Source organism: Tetrahymena thermophila (genome assembly GCF_000189635.1).
Source record: "Tetrahymena thermophila SB210 genomic scaffold scf_8254716, whole genome shotgun sequence".
NCBI classification, from domain to species: Eukaryota; Ciliophora; class Oligohymenophorea; order Hymenostomatida; family Tetrahymenidae; genus Tetrahymena; species Tetrahymena thermophila.
The window spans coordinates 251,457-275,799 of NW_002476481.1; the positions used below are offsets into that span (position 1 = coordinate 251,457).

Genomic DNA, 24,343 nt, shown 5'->3' on the forward strand with positions numbered 1-24,343 from the left:
TTTGTTTCTAAGTTATTTTTATGAAAAATTCTTTATACTATACAATCTAAAGTACATGTTTAAGTACTTGCGATGCCAATAATGGTTATTTCACTCAAGATAGTTAGTGTCTTCCATGTCATACTTCCTGTCAAACTTGTAATGGGCCATCTAATCAAAATTGTTTGTCATGTAAGCCATCCTTCTATCTTTATCAAGATAAGTAAATAAAATTGCTAATAATTTATGTTTATCAAACATTTATTAATTTTAATATATTATTACAACCTGTTTAAGTTATTGCTATATTTAAAACTTTTTTATTTAAATTATTTAAAAAGAATTTAGTAAAATGAGGCTGGTTCTTGTTTGTCTTGTGATTAATCATGTCTTAAATGTTAAGGTCCTTCAAATAAAGATTGTATAACTTGCACAAAAAATTATATTTTAATGCCAACTCTGGAAAGTGTGCTTTGTGTGAAGAAGGATATTTCTTCAATCAAAACAGTTGTGATTAGTGTGATCAAACATGTTTGACATGTACAGGTAAGAATAAATAAGATTGTATAGATTGTAGACCAGGTTTAATTTTTAGCAGTGTATCAAAAACTTGTGAGGAAAGTAGCTAAGTATAAAATGAGTAAAAGTAAATAAAATAAAGCTAAGAAAAAGGTTGCTATGACTAAAAATAATAGTAAGTTGTAAGTACTTGCTTAGATTAAATTGAAAATAGTTAATCAAATACTAAAATTCTTGACACTTTATTTATCGTAAATCTTTCTCTTATTGCAGTTTCATCCAAATTCGCACCATTAGGATCAAGTCTAGGTTGGATTTTTATTCAAAATTAATAGCTTTTGGGTAATTACATATTTGCTTATAAGCTCGTACCCCTATGGATGAATCATATTTTGGTTGCTATTTGAATGGAAAAAAGTAATAATTACAGTCATATAAGCGATATTTATCTTTGATTAAGAGAAGCTTTAGATAAGTTGCTGGATACATATAGGATTAAATTCATTTTTTATAATTTACATTTTCATATAAAACCCTTTTATAGAGAGAACAGCAAATTCTATTGTTATAGTATAAGAACTTATATATCTTACAGCAATTGTGTTTCTTGGTGTTATCTTTAGTTAAGATATTGAGATAAATCCATACAATATTTCTGAATTAAATTCAAATATGCGAAATGGTAATATTTTGTTTATTTTTTTACAAACAGCTAAATATTTATAAAAAACAAAACATAAAATATTTTAAAAAAGAAATCAACTTATAAATAATTTGATATTTATTTTAATATCTTTTTAATTAAATAGCATATAGAATTGCAATGTATGTATATCTAGGATTATCTATTATTGTACTAGCATTTATTTTAATGCAAAAGGCTTGGAACTACTTTAAAATACTAAGAAAAACTAATGATATGAATAAAAGTTAAACCACCACTGGCGATATGAATATGGTTGAGTAAATGACTGATTCTAACATAGAAAAATTATTTGAAATGCTAAACTAATCAAAAAGCAAGAATCAATTTCACTGGAAAAACCAAAATTGAAATAATTTATTTAAAATATTTTATATATTAATGTAATATTTATAAGGAAAGTCAATTCAAAAATAAATAATAAGTAATTATTTATATTATATAGGTTAGCAACCCCCTCCCCTATTAAATTAAGAATAAAGCACAATTTAGTTGTATATATAGTGCATACATATGTTAATATATTTGATTTTTCTTTTTACTAATAAAGTTAAATTATCATTTTTTATTGATATCTACTTGACTAATTTTTAATTAAAATATACATGGATTTACAATTTATAAAAGAGAATATAAAAAATAAAAAAAACAAAGTATAAATATATTTAGTAAATCCAAATATTTTATTGTGTAATATCAGATTTTTCTTTTAATTAAAGTGTTAATTATTACTTTTAGTTGTAGTCTTCCTGACTTTATTTTAAATTAATATAATTTACCTGAATTTAAAAGAATATTTTTTGATCACAGGAATTACTTTTTCAAAAAAGGTCAAATTAGCTGAAGCATTTGATGTTGTTAAATACAAAATTAAACTTAAAAATAAAAAATTGAATTATTTATTTATTCTTTTTAATATTAAAATATATTCAAAATCTGTAATTAGTTTATCATTTTATTTTTAAAAAATATAGATTTTATATTTGTATTTATAATATTTATTTATAATCTTATAATTTGAATTATCTATTTATTTATTTATGTATTATATCTTTCTTTTGTTAATATTTTTATTTATATGGCTTTAATCAGATTTTACTTATGTAATAATATTTATCCTAAATAATTAATTTCATCTTAATTTTTATTTATGAAATTGATTTATGTTTATTTGGATAAATAGCGTAAACAAGTCCTATCCTAATCTTTGTAAAGTATATAAAAGATGGATATTTTTACTTAATTAATAAAAAGTCTCTATTTAAGTTTAAAATTCTAATAAAGTATTGTAAAATTGCTAATTTAAATATGGTATGTTTAAGATTATAATATATATCTTCGTTTTTATTTAAAATAGAATAAAATATAAAGCGGTAGAAACTTTAATGAGAACGCAGGAAGGAAGGAATTAATAAATTAATTTACACTTCAAGATGGTAAAATTGAACAAGGTGAAATAATTAACAAATAAATATTAATTTTATCTACGTCTTATAATCACAAAAAAACTAGATAGTGTTTTAAATTATTAGAGCAGATATTTACAATAAAATAAAACCTTTATATAAATTTAATTAATAAAAATGACCAAATGCATGCTTTGATGACTTCAAAAAAAGAATTTTTCAGAATTAAAATTCAATCTTAAACTAAAGTTAATAATTTACCATAAAAAATTAATTTCGTATTTTTGCTTAACATTAATTAATCTATACAAACTTTTTTACTAGAAGCTGTTTACAAAATTTACAAAGAAACTCTTCATGATAAATTATATAGTTAGTTTGAGTAATTATTTATATAGACTATTTTTAAATTAATTTATTTAATATATAAATGAAATTTGAACATTATTTTTTTTAATTTATTTCTGCTTTCTTTAATTGTTAAAACTAGAGTAATAAATAAATACAATAAAGTTCGACTCTTAAAAAGAGTAAAAAAACTAGCTAGAATATAATTTACATATATTAATTGCAATATATCTCTTACCATAAAGTGAGCAGGCATATAATTAAAAAAAACGATATAAATATTAAATATCAATTTTAAAATCAAAAAGTAAGAAAAGTATACATTGTCAATCTGATAGAGATCCACAACAAATAACAATTGATACAAATATTTGAGTTGAAAAGAAGTATTTTAGAAGAAGAAAAAATGGTTCTAAAAGCTATCATAATTGTATTCTTATTTAACATGCTATAAATCTCAAGAACATAATAATAATTCCAATAGCAGGTAATGAATATAATATTTTTAATAAAATAGTTATCTTTATTATAATTTTATATAAATTAAAAAATTTAATTATTACATTCTTCATTTATCTAAATACTAGCAATCCTCATTAATAAAGTCTCAATTTAGTTTAAAAATTATTTTTTATGCACTTTAATCTAAAAAAAATATTTTTAATTTTAAATTAAAAAAGAAGTGATTAATAAACTGATAAATTGTATTAATATTTTAATTAATTAATTATTATTTTATTATTTATTTTATATTTACTTATATCTATTTTATTGTTAAAATATTTTTATTTATTTATTTTTTATTAATTATTATTTAATTAATCTTACAGATTACAACATTTAAAAGAACAAAAATATTTGAGAAGATAACAAATTAAAGAAATCTTTAATTATAATAAAATTGTGATAAAATAAATCCGTCAAATCAAACTTGTGAAAAATGCAAAAATAATTTCTATTTAACAAATACAAAGTAAACAATAAAATAATATAAATAAATACTTATTAAATATTTAAATATTAATATTAGAATAAAAAATAAGCATTTTAAATTTTTTTATAAATTAATTATTTAACAAATAGCTAAAGTGGCTTAAATTTATTCTAATTTTTAATCTTTTAACTTCAATTTAATTATAAATCTATCTTATAACACACATAAGCAAGAAACAATTTTACACTAAATCCATCTAAAAATTAAAATAATCTATAATTTATTTTTATTAAAATGTAATAAAATGCAATAATATTTTTCTAAATTATTTACCTTAATTTTTTCATTTCAAACAAATTACTGATAAAAATAATATCTTATCTAAAATATATTCTATCTAAAATTTTTTAATTAATAGTGTATGTCAACAGTGTGATTAAAAATGCAATAATTGCAGTGTAGGCCCTAAAAAAAATTGTTAATCTTGTAATTCAAGTTACCTTTACCCAGATAAGTAACATAAATAAATCTTTACTATGAATTTCAACTTTAGTTTATAAAATAGGACTTGTGGTTCATGCAATTTACTAGGATTTTATTAAAATTAAGGAGACTGTATGCCATGTACCATAAATTGTATATAATGTAATTAAACTAGCTGTTTAGAGTGTTTTCCTAGTTTCTTCCTTTATAATGGGTAATGTTAACAGTAAAATATAAAATTTCATAATATTTTTTTAATTAAAATAGATAATGTGGCTAATGTACTGAAAATGGAGTATACTTAGATTAAAATGTTTGCTTATAATGTCACTAAAGTTGCAAAACCTGTAATGGTAATTTACCTAGTAATTGCTTGTCTTGTAAACCTTACTATAATCTTTAAGACAACAAGTAAAATTTTTTAATATAACAAATAATTAAAATTAAAAAAAAATAGTACTTGTAAATGTGATGAAAGTAATGGATATTTTATTCAAGGTGTCAATTGTTTAAAATGCGATTAAAGCTGCAAGACTTGCAGTGGTAGTTTACATAATAACTGTTTGTCTTGTTACCCAAACTTTAATCTTTAACGTGATCAGTAAAATTATTTAATTATTTTAAATTTCTAAATCATCTATAAAAAAAAAAAAATAGAACTTGTTAATGTGATATAAGTAAAGGATATTTTATTTAAGATATCAATTGCTTAAAATGTGATTAAAGTTGCTAGACTTGTAATGGAAGTACTAGCACAAGCTGCTTAACTTGCAGTCCTGGTATGTATCTATTTGAAAATAAGTAAATTTTCATGAGATTCAAAATATATTTACAAAATTTATTATTTTTCTTAAAATTAAACTATTTTTTGAAAATTATTTTTTTTTTAATTAGTTCATGCCAAGCTTGCAATAAAGAAATGGGATATTACATTTAAGGATAAAGTTGTAAAAAATGTGATTAAAGTTGCTAAACTTGTGATGAAAACCCTAAAAAATGTTTAAGTTGTCCTCTTAAATAATACCTGCAAAAAGATAAGTAAAATTGTTGATTTTCTAAAAAATTATATTAAATTTTTTTATAATCATAGTACTTGTACAGCTACTTGTGATACAAACAAAGGGTTTTTTATTTAAGATAATAAATGTTTAACATGTGATCAAAGTTGTTTAACATGTTCTGGTAGTTCAATTTAAGAATGTTTAACTTGTGGTCCAAACCTATTTCTTTAAATTTAGTAAGATAAAACTCTATTTTTATTTTTAATCCTTAAATAACAACATCATAATATATTTTATTTTAAAGATTCAATTGTAATTTATGAAAAGAAATATTATTTTTAGATTAATTAAATTATTTTCTTAAAAGAAATTAGATTAGTACAGGTGGTTCTTGTTAACCTTGTGATAAATCATGTGCTAAATGCAAAGGTCCCTCAAATAAAGACTGTTTAGCTTGCTCAAAAAACTATATTTTATTACCTAGTATTGGTAAGTGCGCTCTATGTGAAGAGGGCTATTTTTTCAATTAAAATAATTGTCAATAATGTAATTAAATGTGTACCACTTGCTTTGGTAAAAATGAAAATGAATGCATAGATTGCAGAGGAGGCTTGACCCTAAGCAGCATCACAAAGACTTGTTAATCAAGTTCTTAAATTGAAAATGAAAATAATTTATTAGAATATAGTAAAATAGTTGGTTGCTACAATTAAACAGATCAATAAGTAGTCAGTTCTTGCTTAGATTAAATTGAAAGAAGTAAATCCTCAACTTAGAATATGGATACTTTGGCTGTCATTAATTTATCTCTTATTGTGGCTTCCTCTATTTTCACTCCAATAGGTTCAAGCTTAGGTTGGATTTTTATACAAAATTAATAGCTTTTGGGTAATTATATATTTGCTTATAAGCTTGGACCATTATGGATGAATTAACTCGAAATGAAAATGAGTTATGCTCATCATCTATTTACCTTTATTCCAAATATCTTTACTCTACAAGCTAAAAAAGAAGAAAAACTCTTTTAGTTTAATCAATTTAGCACTCTATTATCTATTAATGATTTCTCGAATAGCTATTTAAATAACTGTATTAATGCTTTGTTAGTATTTGGTTTTTGCTTTTTTATGCTTTTTATTTTTTTCTGTCTAAATATTCGATAAAAGTAAGATTAAAATAGCAAAATTTAAAAGATATATTTCTATATTAAGTGGAATTTATTTGTTAATATTTTCAGAATCATTTCTAGCTTTTTGATTTTTAATGCTGTGTTTATTTTCTTTTGGAAAAAAGAATTCAATGGTTCAGACTTGATTAGTATAATTGTTATTTTAATCTTTTACATAGCTTTAAAACTATTTTGGAATATAAAAATTGGATGCAAATACTATTCTATACCCTATAATGATATTGCTTAGTTTTAGAACTTAGTTTAAGATATTGAAATTTCTTCATGCTCATAGAGAGTGTTTTGGCTATTGTTTGAGTGGAAAAAAGTAATTATTTCAGCATTATAAGCGATATTTATCTTTGATTAGGATAAACTTTAGTTTTGCTTCTGGATACACATAGGATTAAATTTTATATTTATACTTTACATTATAAATATAAAACCTTTTATATAAAACCTTACTAACTCAATTATAGTTTTATAGGAATTTCTATATTTGATTATTATCACTTTTATTAGTATTATAATATCTTAAGAATATTCAATTAATTCTTATGATGTCTCTGAGTTAAATATAAATCTGAGAAAAGGTAAATTTTGAAATATTTTTTTATTAATTTAAATCAAGAAAAACAAAATTTTTATACTAATATATTTTTATTATTATTTGAATTAATAAAATAATAATAATTTTGTTTAATTAATAGCTTATAGATTTGCTATGTATGCGTATATCGGAGTATCAATTTGTTTACAAGCATTTATCTTACTATAAAAAGCTTGGAACTACATTTAAATGCTTAAATAAATTTAAAACTCAAAGAGAAATGGAAACTCAACTTCTTCATGTAATATCGTTGAATAAATAACTGATTCTAACATAGATAAACTTTTTGAAATGTTAGATTAATCTAAAATTAATGATAAATTAGGATGAAAAAATGATGCTTGATTATTATTTGTTTATTAGTTAAATTTTAAATTATTATTTTATTTTATATATTTTATAATAAATAATTAGAGTTCTTAATCTAAAAAAGATAGTTAGTCTTAAAATTTTTAAAAATCTTTGTTTTTAAATATTGTTTAAAAAGTAAAAAACTTAATCAATAATTTCATCATAATATATTCTGTGTTTATTACAAATATGATTGTCAAAAAGAAATTTATCTCATAAAATTGATTTTATTTGTATTTTTGAATTATTACTATTTCATCTCAGTTGTATGCTAAATTGTATTAAGCTTTTTAAAAGTAAAAAAATAAGATAAATATCATTCTTAAACATTTTATTGTATATTGTTATATACTTGAGTGTATTTCTTTTTATTAAAAATATAAAACTAAATTTTACTTTGATTGAAGCAAATCAATCATTATTTGTAAAATTTATTTGCTTGTAAATGTGTTTTTATAAAAGAATATTTATTTTCAATAGAAAAATACTAAATATTATTATATTTTATTTATTTATTTATTAGGCCTGTGTGTTTGTGTGTGCTTAATTAATAAATTAATAATTTTTTTAAACTGTAAACTAACTAACTAAAATTAGTTTTTTCTTCTTCAGAAAATTTAAAATAATTAAAAAAAAATATTCTAACAAAGGTGAATGAAATATACCATTTAAGTAAATTGCAATTTTTTTTCTTTTAAAAATGAATATCTGATATCCAAAAATTAATTTTTCAAAAAGACTTTATCACTTAATTTGTTAGATTGGTTATTTTAAAACGAATATTAACAAATTAGAATGTAAATTTAAAAAGCGGAAATAAATATTCATGCTAAAAATTATAAACTCAACAAAAAAATAGAGAGGAGTAGGGAGGGGGTAATTAGAAGGTTAGAATATTAATCATTTATTAGTATATAATGTAAATAGAGATTAAGTGAGTCAAAAAAATGGTAGGTTCTTTAATTCCCCCCTTCACTCCTCAATCAAAATTAAAATTAATAAGTAATCTAAAAATAAATTTTTATCAAATGCTTAACTTTCAAGCTTAAATTTAGCTATAAGTAAAAACCTTTTCATTTACAATTTAAAACTTTGTAAATCACATATTTAATAATGATAGAATTCATTAGTATATATGTAACACCCTTTTAACAAACTAAGAAAATAATGTAAATTAAATTAAATTTTAAATCTATCAATAATTATTATTTTTTTAGGGCTTTTGAGAAAAAAAATAAAGTATAGTAAAGCACTATAATAAGAATACTATTTTTATTACATATTTGATTAATTTATCATAATTCATAAAAATACTTCTAAAATTTAATCATGTAACCATAATCTCATTATTTTAAGTAAAAATATATTAAGTAATAATCAAATTTTCTCCAATAGTAATTCTTAAAGTTACTTACTTTTATAAGACAAATAAATTACTAAATGATTGTATTTTTAAAAGTTTTATAGAAAAATTAAACTAAAATATTATAAATAAATCATTTAATATAAAAATCTATTTAATAATAATCAAATTTTCTCCATAATAAAGATTTTTATAGTTATTTCGATGAAATAAATAAATAAATTACTAAATGATTGTTTTTTAAAGTTTTAAAGATAAATTAAACTAAAATATTATAAATAATTTATGTATATGTAAAATCTCCTTTTTTAAAATATTTAATATGAACTTTTAAATTATAATTGATATGCTTTTTAAATAAATAATAAATGGTTTAATAAAAATACTTAAGTCTTATGAAAAAGATTTATTAAGGTAAGTTTGTTTGTTAAATAGTCTTAATAAAAAATTTTTAAATATATCTTCTTTTCAAATTCTTTATTAAAAAATTGTAAGCTTAATAAATTCAATTTAAAAGTGGGAAAGATGCCATAAGAAATTAAGTAAAGCCAAAATCAATTAAATTTATAAATATATTTTGTAAGTTATTAGAATGACTGGATTATCTATTATTATTCTTAATATTGAATTTTTTTTAATAATTCAAAATATTTTATAATCATAAAAAGACAATCAACTTATTAAATCTAGAAATATGAAAAAAAAAAATTAAATAATTGTAGACTATTTATTTTTAAACATTAATTTAAACTTTGTAAAATTATTAAAAACAATTTAGTAAGAATGTACTTTTTCTTTTATAAAGCAATTGCTTGCTTGAGTTAAGGGTGAATACTTAATTAGGAAATAAAAATTTATCTCTACCTTTCGAAATTAATTACTCTAATTGGAGTAATAAAAGATAAGCTAAAAACCTTTTTTTTACCATTAATCACATAATTATCTTCTAGATTGCGTAATTTTGAAATAAACTCAGTTTAGGTTATATCCCATTCATATTTATTATTATTTTTCCTTATTTTTGTGTGAATTGTAAATTAACTTTGTAATCTTAAAGAATTTTCAAAGGTTTGCTATTATCAAAATGCATATTCGAAACTAATCAATTTTTATTTTTACATCTATTTAAAGCTGATTGATTGGTTAACTTCATTAATTTTAATTATTTGTAAATAAAATTTTTATCATCATTAATTGCTACAAAATCTTTTATTATTTAATATCCCCATTAAAAAATTGTGTCATTATTTAATAAGTCTTTAAAAATAAATTTGCATTCTATTTAATAGTTAAGCTGGTTTTACATGTGTGATCAGCTAGTTTACAAATTATAATTAGATAAAACAAAAAATATATTAAAATAATATAAATATAAATTATTAAATAAATAAATACAAAAGCCATTATAAGATGAAAGTAATAAGCTAACTAATTTGTTTTTCTGGGTTCATAATTTATATATTTTGCTTAAAATAAAATGGAAAGGTAGAAATTTATTTTTATTTTTTTTTGTGAGCAGCTCATCTTTTTAAAAAAAATAATTCTAACAAACTTGCTTTTCAAAATAATTATTTTAATTTAAACAAACAAATATATTATTTTAAATATATAATCATTAAAGAAACATATTTATTTTATTAAAGAATTTACTTTATTTTTTAATAATAAAGCCAAATTATAGACTACTTCGTACTGCAAGTAATGAGATGGCTTAAGAAGTCTCTGAAGGCGGCGGTGGCGGTGGAGGTGTAAGTGATACTACCCCACCATCTGATGGAGGAAGTGGTGGTGGTGGTTCAGGAAGTATTGGAGGAGGAGGAAGTGGTGGTGGAGGAACTATTGGAGGAGGAGGAAGTGGTGGTAGTTCAACTAGTTAATCGTGTAACGTTTTAAATTGCTTAACCTGCCATGATAATATCTGTGTTGAATGTAAACCAAATTTTTATTTGCAAGAAAGGTATTTAAATATTAATTTCATTAAAATTAATTGTATTATAAAAAATTACTATCCTCTTAAAAGATAAAAATATAAGAATTAATAAAATTACTATTTTGTTCTTTATAAAACTTAAGATATACTCTAAAATACCAGTGAAATAACAAAAAAAATCCAAATTTTTCTTATTTTTACAAAAATACACCTCTACTCTTGGATTTTTTCAAAATAAAATATCGAAGAGTTAGGTAATAAGGAATTACGTTTCATAATGCGGATAAAAAGAGCTTAAATTTTATGAATAAAATTCTCAAATTTTTTGATTTTAGCTTACACATTTGCATTTAAATGCTTAAAATGAAAAATTATTTTTTTAATTTATTACGCAATAATATAATAATAACTTGATAATTATTTAATTTTTTGTTTAGTATCTGTGTCGAGAATATTTTTAAATTTACATTGAAAGTTAATGAGAATTCATAGAATAATATTTATTTAAAAATTATTCTTTTTTAAATTAATAAATAAATAGTTAATGCTTGACTAATTGTTCTCCTGGTTATTTGGCTATTAATTAAACATGTTAAAAATGTAGTTAAATATGTGCTACATGCTCTAATTATATCGATCATTGTGAAAGTTGCAACACAGGATTCAAATTAATAAATAGGTAAGTAGATTAAAGATATTTTTAATTAGAATCAATTTATTTTTTATATAGCAATTGTATAAAAGAATGCAGCCCAAGTTAATATCTTTAAGGCTCTTCTTGTATTAACTGCGATTCATAATGTCAGACTTGTAGTGGACCAGGTAATTCTTGCTTAACTTGTCCTTAAAATTGGACTTTATAAGGAAGGTAGGATATAATAAAGAATTTTAATTTTTTTAAAGTTACTAAATTAAAAAATAAAAATTTATTTTAATTTTAATTAGCTCTTGTATATTTATATCATGTCGTCCTGACTAATATCTCTCAGGTTCTAAATGTATTGATTGCGATAAATAATGTCAGACTTGTAAAGGACCAGGTAATTCTTGCTTAAGTTGTCCCTTAAATCGGTTCTTGGAAGGAAGGTAGAATAAAATTTAGGATTAAAATTTAAAAAATTATTAATTCCAAATTAATTAAGCTATTTTTATTAGAATTAATTTATTAATAATATAGTATGTGTGTAAATGAATGCAATACTAGTTATTATAAGTAAGATAATAATTGCCTTCGGTGCGATAGTTAATGTAATACATGTGATGGGCCAGGCGATTCTTGCTTAACTTGCTTCTTTCAAGTTTATTTGTAAGAAAAGTAAATAATTCTATAAATATTCATGTAAATTTTTAAGATAAACATTTTTTTAAAATAAATTAGAAAATGTGTATCTTAATGTTAACCTGGTTATTTTAGTAAAGATTTTAAATGCTTAAAGTGTCTGGAACCCTGCAAAACATGCTAGAATTCAAATGATCAATGTTTAAGCTGTAATGATAAATTTCTATTATAAGAAAAGTAAAAAGAATTTGTGTTTAAATTTAATAAAATTTATTTGGGGGTTTAGATGATTGATGGAATATTTTTTATTAAAATTTTAAATTCTTTATTTATAAAATGGAGAAGAAAATATAAATAAATAAAATTTAAAATTCCTCTTAACAATAAAATTATAATAAATTTTTAATTACTAGTAAATGTGTAGATAACTGTAGTGATGGCTACTACGCTACCGGTACTAATTGTTTAAAATGTAACTCATAATGTGCTACCTGCTCTAGAGAAGAATAAAATTGTATAAGTTGTAACAAAGATTTCATATTGCAAAATAAGTAAATCTTATTAAAAATAAATATTAAAGAAAACTAAATAGCTATTTTATCATCAATATTATAAATTATGTTTTACTTTTCAAATAAAAGTAAATTTTATGGGCAGCTTAAACACATAAAAATCAATCAATAGTTAAATATTTTTTTAAATAAAAATAGTTAGTGTGTATCTAAGTGTGGACCTGGGTATTATTAATCTGGTATTAACTGCTTAAAATGCAGCTAAGAATGTGCTGAATGTGAAAGAGCAAATAATAACTGTTTAAGTTGTAACAAACCCTACTTTAAATAAAATAAGTAAAATTTTTACATCAGATAAAATTTAAAATATTAAATATTCAAATAAAACGAAAGTTCCTGCCTTTCAAAATGTGATGATGGCTACTTTGATTAAAATTTTATCTGTATAAAATGCAATTAATATTGTCTTACCTGCTCTGGGACAAGTGATAACTGTAAGACATGTATTGAAGGTTTTATTTTGAGAAATAAGTAAGTTGTTATTTTCAATTTTTTAATTAATTAATGAATTAATAAGTAATAATATTAGTATTTGTGAAAAGGAATGTAAACCTGATTAATACCTTTAAGGTTAGATATGTGTTTAGTGTGACGAGAATTGTCTCACTTGTAGTGGGACAAGCAAATTCTGTTTGAGTTGTTAAAACAATTTTTTGCTTTAAGAAAAGTAAATAAATTTATTTTATGATTGATTTTTTTTACATTCTCATATTCAAAATAATTTTCAAAAATAAATATATCTAGTAAATGTGTTTAAACATGTGGCGAAGGTTATTACAAGTTTAATTATGTTTGCTAAAGATGTGATTAAAATTGTAAAAAGTGCTAAGACTCAAGTAAAAACTGCTTAAGTTGTAATGCTAGCTTATTGTTATAAAATAAGTAAAATATTTTTAAAGGTTTGACTAAAATCAAAATATAAAATAAAATCTATAGTTCTTGTGTGGTAAAGTGTGATGATGGGTATTATACTTCAGGAATTCAATGCTTAAAATGCGATTTATAATGCTTTACATGTACATAAAATAGCACTAACTGTTTAAGTTGCAATTCAGGATAATTTTTATAAAATAAGTAAAAATATTTTCTTCATTTAAAATATTAAAGGATGCATTATTTTAAAAAAATTTTAATTAAATTAGTTTATGTGTAAGTAAATGTGATAAAGGTTATTATGCTTAAAATTCTAATTGTTTTAGATGTAATTAGAAATGTACTTCATGTACACTATCCAGTGACAATTGCCAAACCTGTGCAAATGGCTACTATTTATAAAATAGGTAAATAATAATTTAAACTTAAAACTTCAATTTAAATTTTATTAAAAATCAACTTTTTTAGCTAATGCGTTTAAAGCTGTGACAATGGATACTATGCTTCAGGTTCTAGTTGTTTGAAATGTGACTAAAAATGCTCTACTTGTTCTAAAATTAGTGATAATTGTTTAAGCTGCTCATCAAACCAACTTTTATAAAATAGGTAAAATAATATTAAAAATTATTCATTTTTAACATAGTAAATTTATATTAATTATTTATAACCAGTACATGTGTTGATAAATGTGATGTTGGGTATTATTAATCAAACAAAAAATGCTTAAAATGCGACGAAAAATGTACATAATGTACTGAATCAAGTGAAAATTGTTAAAGTTGCAGTAATGATTTTTTATTGCAAAACAAGTAAAATATGATTAAATTATATTTTTTTAAAATTAAAATTACTCTTTTAATAATTTTATTAGCTCATGTGTAAATTAATGTAGTGCAGGTTACTATCAGTCTGAAAAAAATTGTTAAAAATGTTATTAAAAATGTGCTACTTGTATAGAATCTAGTTCAAAATGTCTAACTTGTTAATAAGGGCTATTTTTATAGGGCAAGTAAAATTTCATTTCCTTTTCTTACCAAAAATACATTAAAATTAATTTTTTCAGCTTGTGCTTAGATAAATGTGATGATGGTTACTATAGTGAAGGCAATAATTGTCTCTAATGTGATTAAGCATGTTTGACTTGCAGTGGACCATCATAAAATCATTGCCTGAGCTGTAAAAAGGGTTTAAATTAGAAAAAAATGTAATTTATCATTAAAAATGTTTAATTTGATAAATTAAAAATAATAAATAATTAAATAAAATTTATTTAGAGATGAAAAGAATTATCTTTGCTTTTCATGCGATTAATCTTGCTCTAAATGCAGCGGACCACTATAAATAGATTGCATTACATGCTCTTCTGGATTAATTTTTTAACCAACTTTAAAATTATGTGCCTAATGTGAAGAAGGTTATTTTTATAATGAATCTACTAAACGTTGCGATGATTGCTTTTAAGACTGTTTAACTTGCTCTGGTAAGTAAAAAAATGAGTGCCTTATTTGCAATACTGGCTTAATTAAAAGTGATTTGACAAAAACATGTGAATCAAAAACTAAAATTGAGAGTGAATAGAAATTAATATAGCATACAAGTTAAATAGGTTGTTTTAAATAGGATAAAAAAGAAGTAGATTCTAATTGCTTAGATGAATTTGAAAACATTAAATCTTAGACTAATATTCTAGATGTTTTAGCTATAGTTTGCGTACCTCTGTTATTTGTCTCTTCTGTTTTTACACCTTTTGGGTCTTCTTTAGGGTGGATTTTTATCCAAGACTAATAAATGATAGGAAATTATATCTTTTCTTCAAAACTTGCTCCACTATGGATGAACTAATTTGAGCTAAAATTAAGTTATGCGTATCACTTATTTACTGCTATTCCTAATATATTTAAATAATCTGTGTAAGAAAAGGATTCATAATACAATTTTAACATATTTCACAATCTTTTACAAGTCAATCCATTTTATAATAGCTTTTACAATAATTGTTTTTTGCCAATTTTAGCCTTAGGAATATGTGTGATTGGTTTAATTATCTTATTATTGCTCAGAATTCCAAAAACATAAAATAAAAGCAGTAATGTTATCTACAATATTACAAAATACTTTAAATGGAATATGTTTATCAATTTGTTTAGATTGATATCTAATTTTTTGATATTTAATGCTGCATTTATATTTCTCTGGAAGCAATAGCTAGAAATTGCTGATTTAATTTTAATAATTGTATCAATGATTTTTTATGTTCCAATAAATATTATTTGGAATTTTAAAATTGGCTGCCTCTATTATAATATATCATATGATGATGTTGATTAATATTAAAACTTGATAGATAAGATTGAAGTATCAAATGCTTTTTCTAGGTTGTTTTGGATAATATTTGAATGGAAAAAAGTAATAATAACAATAGTACAAGTTATTTTCATATTTAGAAGCGACTAATAGCAATTGGCTTGTTGGATTCATATTGGTTTAAATATGTTTTTTATTTTATATATAATATTTAAAAAACCATTCATAAATAGCTTTATGAATAGCTTCATAGTCATTCTAGAAATGTTTCACACAATTATAGTAACCATTATTTCTATTATTTTTTCTTAGAACGACTCAATATCTCCTTTAAATTTATCATAAGGATAAATTACGTTACGTACAAGTAAAAATAATTATTTATTTATTAAGAAAAATTAAATTTAATTAAAAAAAACAAAATATTTTTTTTAATAAATAAAGCATACAGATTTACAATGTTAGGATTCTTAGCAGTTTTTATTTTATTGTAAATATATTTTATTGTTCAAAGAGTAATGTCTTACATTTAAATGAGGTAATAAATTTCAAAGGTAAAAAAAACAAAAGAAAATAATAGCACTTTAAATATAGAGTAATTTACTGAATCAAATATAGAGAAATTTTTTGAGGTTTTAGATGAATCTAAAAGCAGAAGTGTTGATTGGTCTAAAAAATTTTAAAAATGATTATATAAAACCTATTAAAATTTTTAATTAAAAAGAGTGTAGCTTTAATTTTAATATAAAATTCTATGCTTGTTTATTTATATTTTTAAATTATAAAAAAACAAAATTTTCAACTATTAAATAAATTAAAATATTTTATTCTAATTTTTTTTACAAAATAACAAAAATGAAATTATTTATTTAAATCATCAAAAATATTTTTTTAAATATTATAAAAGTTTTAAGTGAGTTTTTAAATGATAAATAAGACTTAATATTATTCCTACTTTAAAATTTAATTTTTAAATTAAATAAATATATATTTTTTAAAGTTATTTTTTTATAATTTATTATTTATTTGAAATAAATGTTTTATATAGTTATTAAATATCAGTTTTCTATTTAAGATTTTAAACATATTTTCAAATCATCTTAATAAAAAGTAAATTTAAACTAAAAAAGTACTTTAAAAAAATAAAATATTAGTCCTTAAAAATTTGAAACAAAAGTAAAAATCTAAATAAGCTTATAAAATTAATTTATTAATCAATTTTCATACATATTAATATTAGTTTATTGACAATTTACTTTAAAAAAATTAATTTTTATATCAATTTTAAGTTAAATTGTTTATAAAATTATGATAAGCTGCTCAAGTGACTATTTATTTAAATATATTCTTTACTATGATGAAATCCCTTATAAAAAAACAATTTCCAAAATACTAAATTAATATTTACATGTTTTTAAATTATTATTAATCTTAAAAAAACCTTTTTAACTTAAGTGGTTAGCCAATCTCTAAGTTTTTCCTTAAAGTATCTTATTAAAAATTGAAGATTTAGTCTTATTAATAAATATTCATAATTCATTTTCATTAAATCTAATATGGAATTTCAAAATTGGATACTTATATCGTAATAAGCATTATAAGAAATTAGATTTCTATTAGAATCTAATAGAAAAGCTTGAGATTTGTAAAAAGACTTCAAGATGTCTTGGATGTTCTTTGAATGGAAAAAAACAACAACAACAATAATTATTATTTAATTTTTGGATGAGAAAAATATCAAATATTTTGTTGGATCTAAATTAATTTAACTATTTATTTTATTCTATATACAATACTCAAAAACCCTTTATTAATAGCTTCCTATATGAACTTACAATTATTTTAGAAATATTTCACACACTATTTTAAATTATTATTGAGGTACTTTTTCAACAGATGATTCTTAATTTTCATTAGACATATCATAAATACAAAATAAATTCCTATTAGATAAAAAATAAATTATATACTGTAAACCCTCATTAATTAAGGGTCACCCCCTCCCCAAATTTTTACCCTTCCTTGAGGCTCATAGCACTTTTTTTTGGGCTAAAAAGATACTTAGGGAATGCCTTAATTAATGAGCATTTACAGTATATATATATATTCAGCTCTTAATTAATGAGGATTTACAGTATTTATATCAATATTTTTTATTAATGTAAGCATAAGTATTTGTATTGATTGTATTTATAGGAATTTTTCTTAACTAGCTTTTAAAAAATAAAAAGAAAATAACTCTACATTAAAAATTGAGTAATTTACAAATTTATGTGTGAATAAATTGTTTGAAATGCTTGATGAATCAAAGTATTAAAATGCTCTCTTGCAGTTTAAAATTTGATAAAGACAAAATAAAAAAAGTGAAAGAATAAAATAATTTAAATTTATATTTTCACTTTTAAATACTTAAAAAAGTTTTTTGTTAAAAAATTGAGTTTTAATTTAGTTGATTAAAAAGTATTAAAAATTTGAAAAAAAAATATATTTTATAAAATGAGTTGTTTATTTAAAATTATCACTCTTAAAATGAAAATTTGGCATTTTTAAATACAATTTAAATAAAGAAATAATAATTTATTTGATTTGATTTGTACATAATCAGCTCTTTGCTAATAAATAAATAATTGATTCAAAAGTTTAAATATATATTGAAATAAATAATTTCTTTTACTAATAAATTCAAAGTTGTAAAACAAACTAAAGTTAAATAGATTTAATTAGAATAGATGTAAACAACTTTTTATCTCAAAAAAAAAAATTTGATTTTTCAATTTAAATATAATTACTTATTTTTATTTTTGATACTTGTTAACAGGATATCAATCATTATAATTGTATAAGTTATTTATGATATAGTATATGATAAATTAAATTAACAAAAAAATTCATTTTATTATCATAATTAATCATGAATCCTTAGCATATTTATATTAAAAAAATTATATTAGGCATCAAACTAAAGAGCAATTATTGCATTCCCTCTAAATCTTTATAGAAGAAAATTTCAGTATTTTATAAAGGGGGAAGGTATTTTGATAAAAATATTAATTGGAATCTCAAAACTTTCTTCTCCCAATAATATAAATTAAGGTAAGTTTTTGTATAAATTATTTATTATTTGATTTAATTTATCCCTTTACTCCTTCTATTTGAGAAAAAAATTAATGAAAACATTTATTTTGATATCCAAAACTAATTAATAAATTATTTGAGGAATTTCAACTTCAATTTTCTTAAATAATTTAAAATCCTCAAATTTTTGTAGAAAAAAATTGAAAAATCTAAATCAATTTGATTAAATCTAAATTCAGATTACTTTTTTAATGCCTTTCTGCTAATCCATCTGCCTTATTTTTAAAAAAAACATTTATTTTAAGATTTGCTTTCTGTTATCGTTATTTTAATAAAACAGATTCGATTAAATTAAATGATTTTTGTTAAAAATATAAAACTATTTTGGTATTATATTCTATAGAAGAGTAAAAGAATTAGATTTTGATTTCCCTTAAATTGTATTAATTTTTACAATATTTAGATATTATAAATTTTACAGCAACCAATTAATTAACAATTTTGTTGTTTTTAATACTAATATATTTGCTTTACCTTCAAAATTGGGGAGATTTCAAATTATATTTTTTTTTAAATTTACTTTGGAACAAAAAGAAAGTGTAATAAATTCTTTTGGTTACAAAATTGAATGATATTAAATAAAATTCTGTATTATTTAGCTAAATAAAAGCAGATTAAATAAATTATTTAAAAAACAAAAAAATTTATTAATAAATTTACTAATCGTGTAAGGGAAACAAATATTATACGGGTTTTTCTATTTTAATAAAGTCCAAAATTAATTTTTTTATAAACTAAAGATATTACTAATATATCACCAGTTTTTTAGAATGATGTTAGAGCTTAATAGCAAGTCAAAAACAAATTAAGAAAGTTATTATAATATAATATAAGAATAAAAAAATACAAAAATAACTTTAGAAGAAAATGAGTTTAATAAGACAATTAATATTTTTGACAGGAATTATAATATAAATTACATATTCTAAGTAAAACACCACAGTAAAATTCAAATTTATATATTTATTATCACTTTTTAAATATGAAACCAGCCTATTTTTTATCTAAGAGAAAATATTTTAATCAAATTAATTACCAATTTATGAAACTTTTTTGTTTAATTTAAAAATATTTTCAAACTTCCTTAAAAAAAGAAGTATTTAATATAAACAAATCATTATCTTTTTTAGCACTAAATATTTAAATTAATTAAATTTTGTTATTATGAAATAAATTATTTAATTTTTATTAAAAGCTAAATTTAAGATTGTTGCCAAATTAATAACAATGCACACCTTCAAACTGCTAAACTTGTGATCAATAAGATAACTGCTTGAGTTGCTAATAAGGATTCTATTTATAAATTTCGTATGATATTCTTCAATTTTTAGAACAAATATAATTTTTTCAATATTTATTAAATTTAAATTGCAAATAAAAAATATAAGAAGAGAATATTTATACTAAGCATAAACTTAATCATAAAAATTATTTTAACTATTATCAATATAAATCTACATAATATTTTTAAAAATTTATCTTAAATTTAATCCCTAAAATAGAATGAATCATATTAATTGCCATAAATCCTCATTAATTTTAACTAACATCCCTTATTTATGGATAAACTATGAAAATCATTATATAACTAAAAAATCTATTTCATAATAAGTGACTGAATTTTTGAATGGCATCTTGCTATATTAACTAAATTAAGAATAAATGTATTAAATGTTTTCTAAAAAATAATTTTTATTGAATTAGTTCCTGTGTGAGCAAATGTGATTAAGCATATTATCTATCAGAAAATAATTGCTTATAGTGTGATTAATTATGTGCTACATGTATAGGATAAAGTTTAAATTGTACTAGCTGCAAATAAGGTTAAGTATTATAAGATAGGTAATAATATATATACTTGTTAACTTTTATAAAAAATTTTATTTTTTTATTTTATAAAATTTTAGTACATGCTAATAAAAATGTAATGATGGTTATTTTGAATAAAATTCTGTTTGCTAAAAATGTGATTAGTAGTGTAGTGCTTGCACTGGAACTAGCAATAACTGCCAAAGTTGTAGTGTTGGTTACTTATTATAAATTAGGTATAATAATTTTAATTAACCTTTTCTATATTTTATTCTTATTAAATACTATTAATTATTAGTTCATGTGTGCAAAAATGCTAAAGTGGATTCTATGCTAATAACAAAAATTGTTTAAAATGCGATTAGTAATGCGCTACTTGTTCTTAAACAAGTTCAAACTGTCTCACCTGTTAATAAGGTTAAGTATTATAAGATAGGTAATAATATATATACTTGTTAACTTTTATAAAAAAATTTATTTTTTAATATACAAAATATTAGTACCTGCTAATAAACATGCAACTAAGGATATTTTGAATAAAATTCTATTTGTTAAAAATGTGATTAGTAATGCGCTACTTGTTCTTAAACAAGTTCAAACTGCCTCACCTGCTAATAAGGTTAAGTATTATAAGATAAGTAATTATATAAACACTTGTTAACTTTAATTAAAAATTTTATTTTTTTATTTTATAAAATTTTAGTACATGCTAATAAAAATGTAATGATGGTTATTTTGAATAAAATTCTATTTGCTAAAAATGTGATTAATAGTGTACTGCTTGCACTGGAACTAGCAATAACTGCCAAAGTTGTAGTATTGGTTACTTATTATAAATTAGGTATAATAATTTTAATTGACCTTATCTATATTTTATTCTTATTAAATGCTATTAATTATTAGTTCATGTGTGCAAAAATGCTAAAGTGGATTCTATGCTAATAACAAAAATTGTTTAAAATGCGATTAGTAATGCGCTACTTGTTCTTAAACAAGCTCAAACTGTCTCACCTGTTAATAAGGTTAAGTATTATAAGATAGGTAATTATTTATACTTGTTAACATTTATAAAAAATTTAATTTTTTTATTTTTTAAAATTTTAGTACTTGTTAGTAAACATGTAATGACGGATATTTTGAATAAAATTCTATTTGCTAAAAATGTGATTAGTAGTGTACTGTTTGCGCTCAAACTAAAAATAACTGTTAAAGTTGTAGCGAAGGTTTCTTATTATAAATTAGGTATGATAATTTTAATTATATTTTATTCATATTAAGTGTTATTTATTATTAGTTCATGTGTGCAAACATGCTAAAATGGATTCTATGCTTATAATAAAAATTGTTATAAATGCGATTAGTAATGCACTACTTGTTCTTAAACAAGCTCAAACTGTCTCACCTGCTAATAAGGTCTATTTTTATAGGACAAGTAAAGTTTTAAATGCAATAATTTTAAAAAATCTTTTTATCATTTAATTAGCTAATGCTTATCTAAATGTGATCCTGGCTACTATGTTTAAGGGAATATTTGCTTAAAATGTAATTAATAATGTCTAACTTGCAATGGACCATCTGAAAATAACTGCTTGAGTTGTAAATAAGGTTTAAAATCTAAAAAAATGTAAATTATTAAAATTCAATAAAAATATCTTGAATATTTGAAATTAAATAACAAATTATTAGAAATGATTAGAATTTTCTTTGTTTTTAATGTGATTAATCTTGCTCTACATGCAGTGGACCTTCAAAATCTGATTGCATCTCTTGCGCTTCTGGTTTGGTTTATTAACCTACTTTAAGTTTATGTGCTTAATGTGAGGAGGGTCAGTTTTTCAATTAATAATCAAAGAGTTTTGAGGATTGTTTTTAAGACTGTCTAACTTGCTTTGGTAATTAAAATAATCAATGCCTTATTTGCAATAATGGATTGATTAAAAGTGATTAGACAAAAACATGTGAATCAAATACTTAAATTTAGAGTGAGTAGCAGTAAATAGATTTTGCAAAGAAAATAGGTTGTTTCAAATAGGACTAATAAGAAGCAGACCCTAATTGTAAAGATTAATTCGAAAATAGCGAATCTTTATCAAATACTTTAGATATTTTAGCTATAATTTGCATTCCATTAGCAGTATTTTCTTCAATATTTACACCTTTTGGCTCTTCACTGAGTTGGCTATTTATCTAAGACTAATAAATTATAGGAAATTATATATTCTCTTAGAATTTTGTTCCTCTATGGATGAATAAATTTGAGCTAAAAATGAGCTATTTCTTTAATATTTTTACAGCCATACCAAATATATTTAAACGAGTAGTAGACGAAAATGATATTTTATATAATTTTAACACATCTAATTCTGTTATTTAAATCAATGAATTTTACAATAGCTATTATAATAATTGCTTTTTGATTATCTTAATACTAGGCATGTGTTTGTTAGCTTTAATAATTTTATTATTAATAAATAAATCAAGAGCGAATGATTAAAATAATAACACAATTTAAAATATAACAAAATACTTGAAGTGGAATATTTTTATCAATTTATTTAGATTGGTTTCAAACTTTTTGATAATAAATTCTGCTTTTATATTTATCTGGAAGCACAGTCTTGAGATTTCGGATATCATTTTTATAATAATATCAATGATTTTTTATTTACCATTAAATCTAAGTTGGAATTTGAAAGTTGGATGCCTCTATCATAAATCTACTTATAGCTAAATAGATTCATATTAAAACCTCTTAGAAAAGCTTGAAACTTCTAAAGTTTTTTCGAGGATGTTTTGGATATACTTTGAATGGAGAAAAGTGATAATAACAATAATCCAAGCTGTTTTTGTTTTTGGAAGAGATTAATAGCAAATTTCTTGTTGGATTCACATTAGTCTAAATGCTTGTTTTATTTTATACATAATAATATAAAAACCTTTCATAAATAATATTCTAAATTACTCTGCTATCCTTCTAGAAATAATTCATACAATATTAGTAATTTTAATTGGAATTATTTTTTAGTTTAATGATTTTTAATATGCATATAATGTATCAGAGACATAAAGTGCACTACGTATAGGTGAAATATTATTTAAATTATATTTTACTTAATTAATTTGTTGATTAAAAAATTTTAAAATAAAGCATATAGATTCACAATATTTGGATTTGTGGGAGTCTTTCTTATCTTACAGTTAATTTTTGTAGTTTAAAGAATAATATCTTATATTAATAGTTATAAATAGCTTTAATAAATTAGAAAAACAAAATAAATTAATATAACATCAAATATTGAACCATGTACTGAATCAAACTTAGACAAGTTATTTGAAATGCTAGAAGAATCAAAGCCCAAAGTTATCAACTGGCAAAAAAAGTCTTATATTTGAAAGAAATGTTTTCATATATTAAAACTAATCTTAAATAGTCTTTTTTTGTATTTAAACAAATTTTATGGAGAAAAAGAATTTAATGTAAAATATTAAATTTTTAAATATCAAAAATTGATTAATCATTTTGGTCTATCAAAAATTTGATCTAATATGAATGAAAAAGTTATTTTATTTTATGAA

At 21.0% G+C, this 24,343-nt stretch overlaps 5 protein-coding genes across 5 annotated transcripts; all 5 read left to right on the forward strand. All coding sequences in view use genetic code 6, as the record gives it.

Annotated features, from left to right (window-relative positions):
• Nucleotides 1-365: 365 nt before the first annotated feature.
• Nucleotides 366-1,552, forward strand: TTHERM_00099940 (surface protein; the record flags this gene model as incomplete). The annotated part of the gene is made up of 3 exons (XM_001012142.2): nucleotides 366-840; nucleotides 1,043-1,180; nucleotides 1,308-1,552. The coding sequence occupies 3 exons, from the start codon at nucleotides 366-368 to the stop codon at nucleotides 1,550-1,552; spliced, it is 858 nt and encodes a 285-aa protein (XP_001012142.2).
• Nucleotides 1,553-4,331: 2,779 nt separating this feature from the next.
• TTHERM_00099950 (transmembrane protein, putative) lies at nucleotides 4,332-6,436 on the forward strand (the record flags this gene model as incomplete). Its single annotated transcript, XM_001012143.2, has 9 exons — nucleotides 4,332-4,403; nucleotides 4,499-4,586; nucleotides 4,640-4,783; nucleotides 4,830-4,973; nucleotides 5,030-5,173; nucleotides 5,267-5,410; nucleotides 5,463-5,554; nucleotides 5,748-6,228; nucleotides 6,285-6,436. The coding sequence occupies 9 exons, from the start codon at nucleotides 4,332-4,334 to the stop codon at nucleotides 6,434-6,436; spliced, it is 1,461 nt and encodes a 486-aa protein (XP_001012143.2).
• A 4,135-nt stretch (nucleotides 6,437-10,571) lies between these two features.
• On the forward strand, nucleotides 10,572-16,512 carry TTHERM_00099960 (transmembrane protein, putative; the record flags this gene model as incomplete). The annotated part of the gene is made up of 22 exons (XM_001012144.2): nucleotides 10,572-10,794; nucleotides 10,939-11,049; nucleotides 11,400-11,474; nucleotides 11,526-11,663; nucleotides 11,741-11,881; nucleotides 11,973-12,110; nucleotides 12,174-12,311; nucleotides 12,499-12,625; nucleotides 12,785-12,922; nucleotides 12,980-13,117; nucleotides 13,176-13,313; nucleotides 13,391-13,528; nucleotides 13,583-13,720; nucleotides 13,789-13,926; nucleotides 13,988-14,125; nucleotides 14,191-14,328; nucleotides 14,391-14,528; nucleotides 14,583-14,723; nucleotides 14,794-16,011; nucleotides 16,136-16,190; nucleotides 16,268-16,313; nucleotides 16,418-16,512. The coding sequence occupies 22 exons, from the start codon at nucleotides 10,572-10,574 to the stop codon at nucleotides 16,510-16,512; spliced, it is 3,888 nt and encodes a 1,295-aa protein (XP_001012144.2).
• A 4,376-nt stretch (nucleotides 16,513-20,888) lies between these two features.
• On the forward strand, nucleotides 20,889-22,360 carry TTHERM_000099988 (transmembrane protein, putative; the record flags this gene model as incomplete). The annotated part of the gene is made up of 8 exons (XM_012796607.1): nucleotides 20,889-21,003; nucleotides 21,066-21,203; nucleotides 21,268-21,405; nucleotides 21,471-21,608; nucleotides 21,671-21,808; nucleotides 21,872-22,009; nucleotides 22,062-22,199; nucleotides 22,251-22,360. The coding sequence occupies 8 exons, from the start codon at nucleotides 20,889-20,891 to the stop codon at nucleotides 22,358-22,360; spliced, it is 1,053 nt and encodes a 350-aa protein (XP_012652061.1).
• A 1,457-nt stretch (nucleotides 22,361-23,817) lies between these two features.
• TTHERM_000099989 (hypothetical protein) lies at nucleotides 23,818-24,160 on the forward strand (the record flags this gene model as incomplete). Its single annotated transcript, XM_012796608.1, has 2 exons — nucleotides 23,818-23,850; nucleotides 24,017-24,160. The coding sequence occupies 2 exons, from the start codon at nucleotides 23,818-23,820 to the stop codon at nucleotides 24,158-24,160; spliced, it is 177 nt and encodes a 58-aa protein (XP_012652062.1).
• Nucleotides 24,161-24,343: the final 183 nt, after the last annotated feature.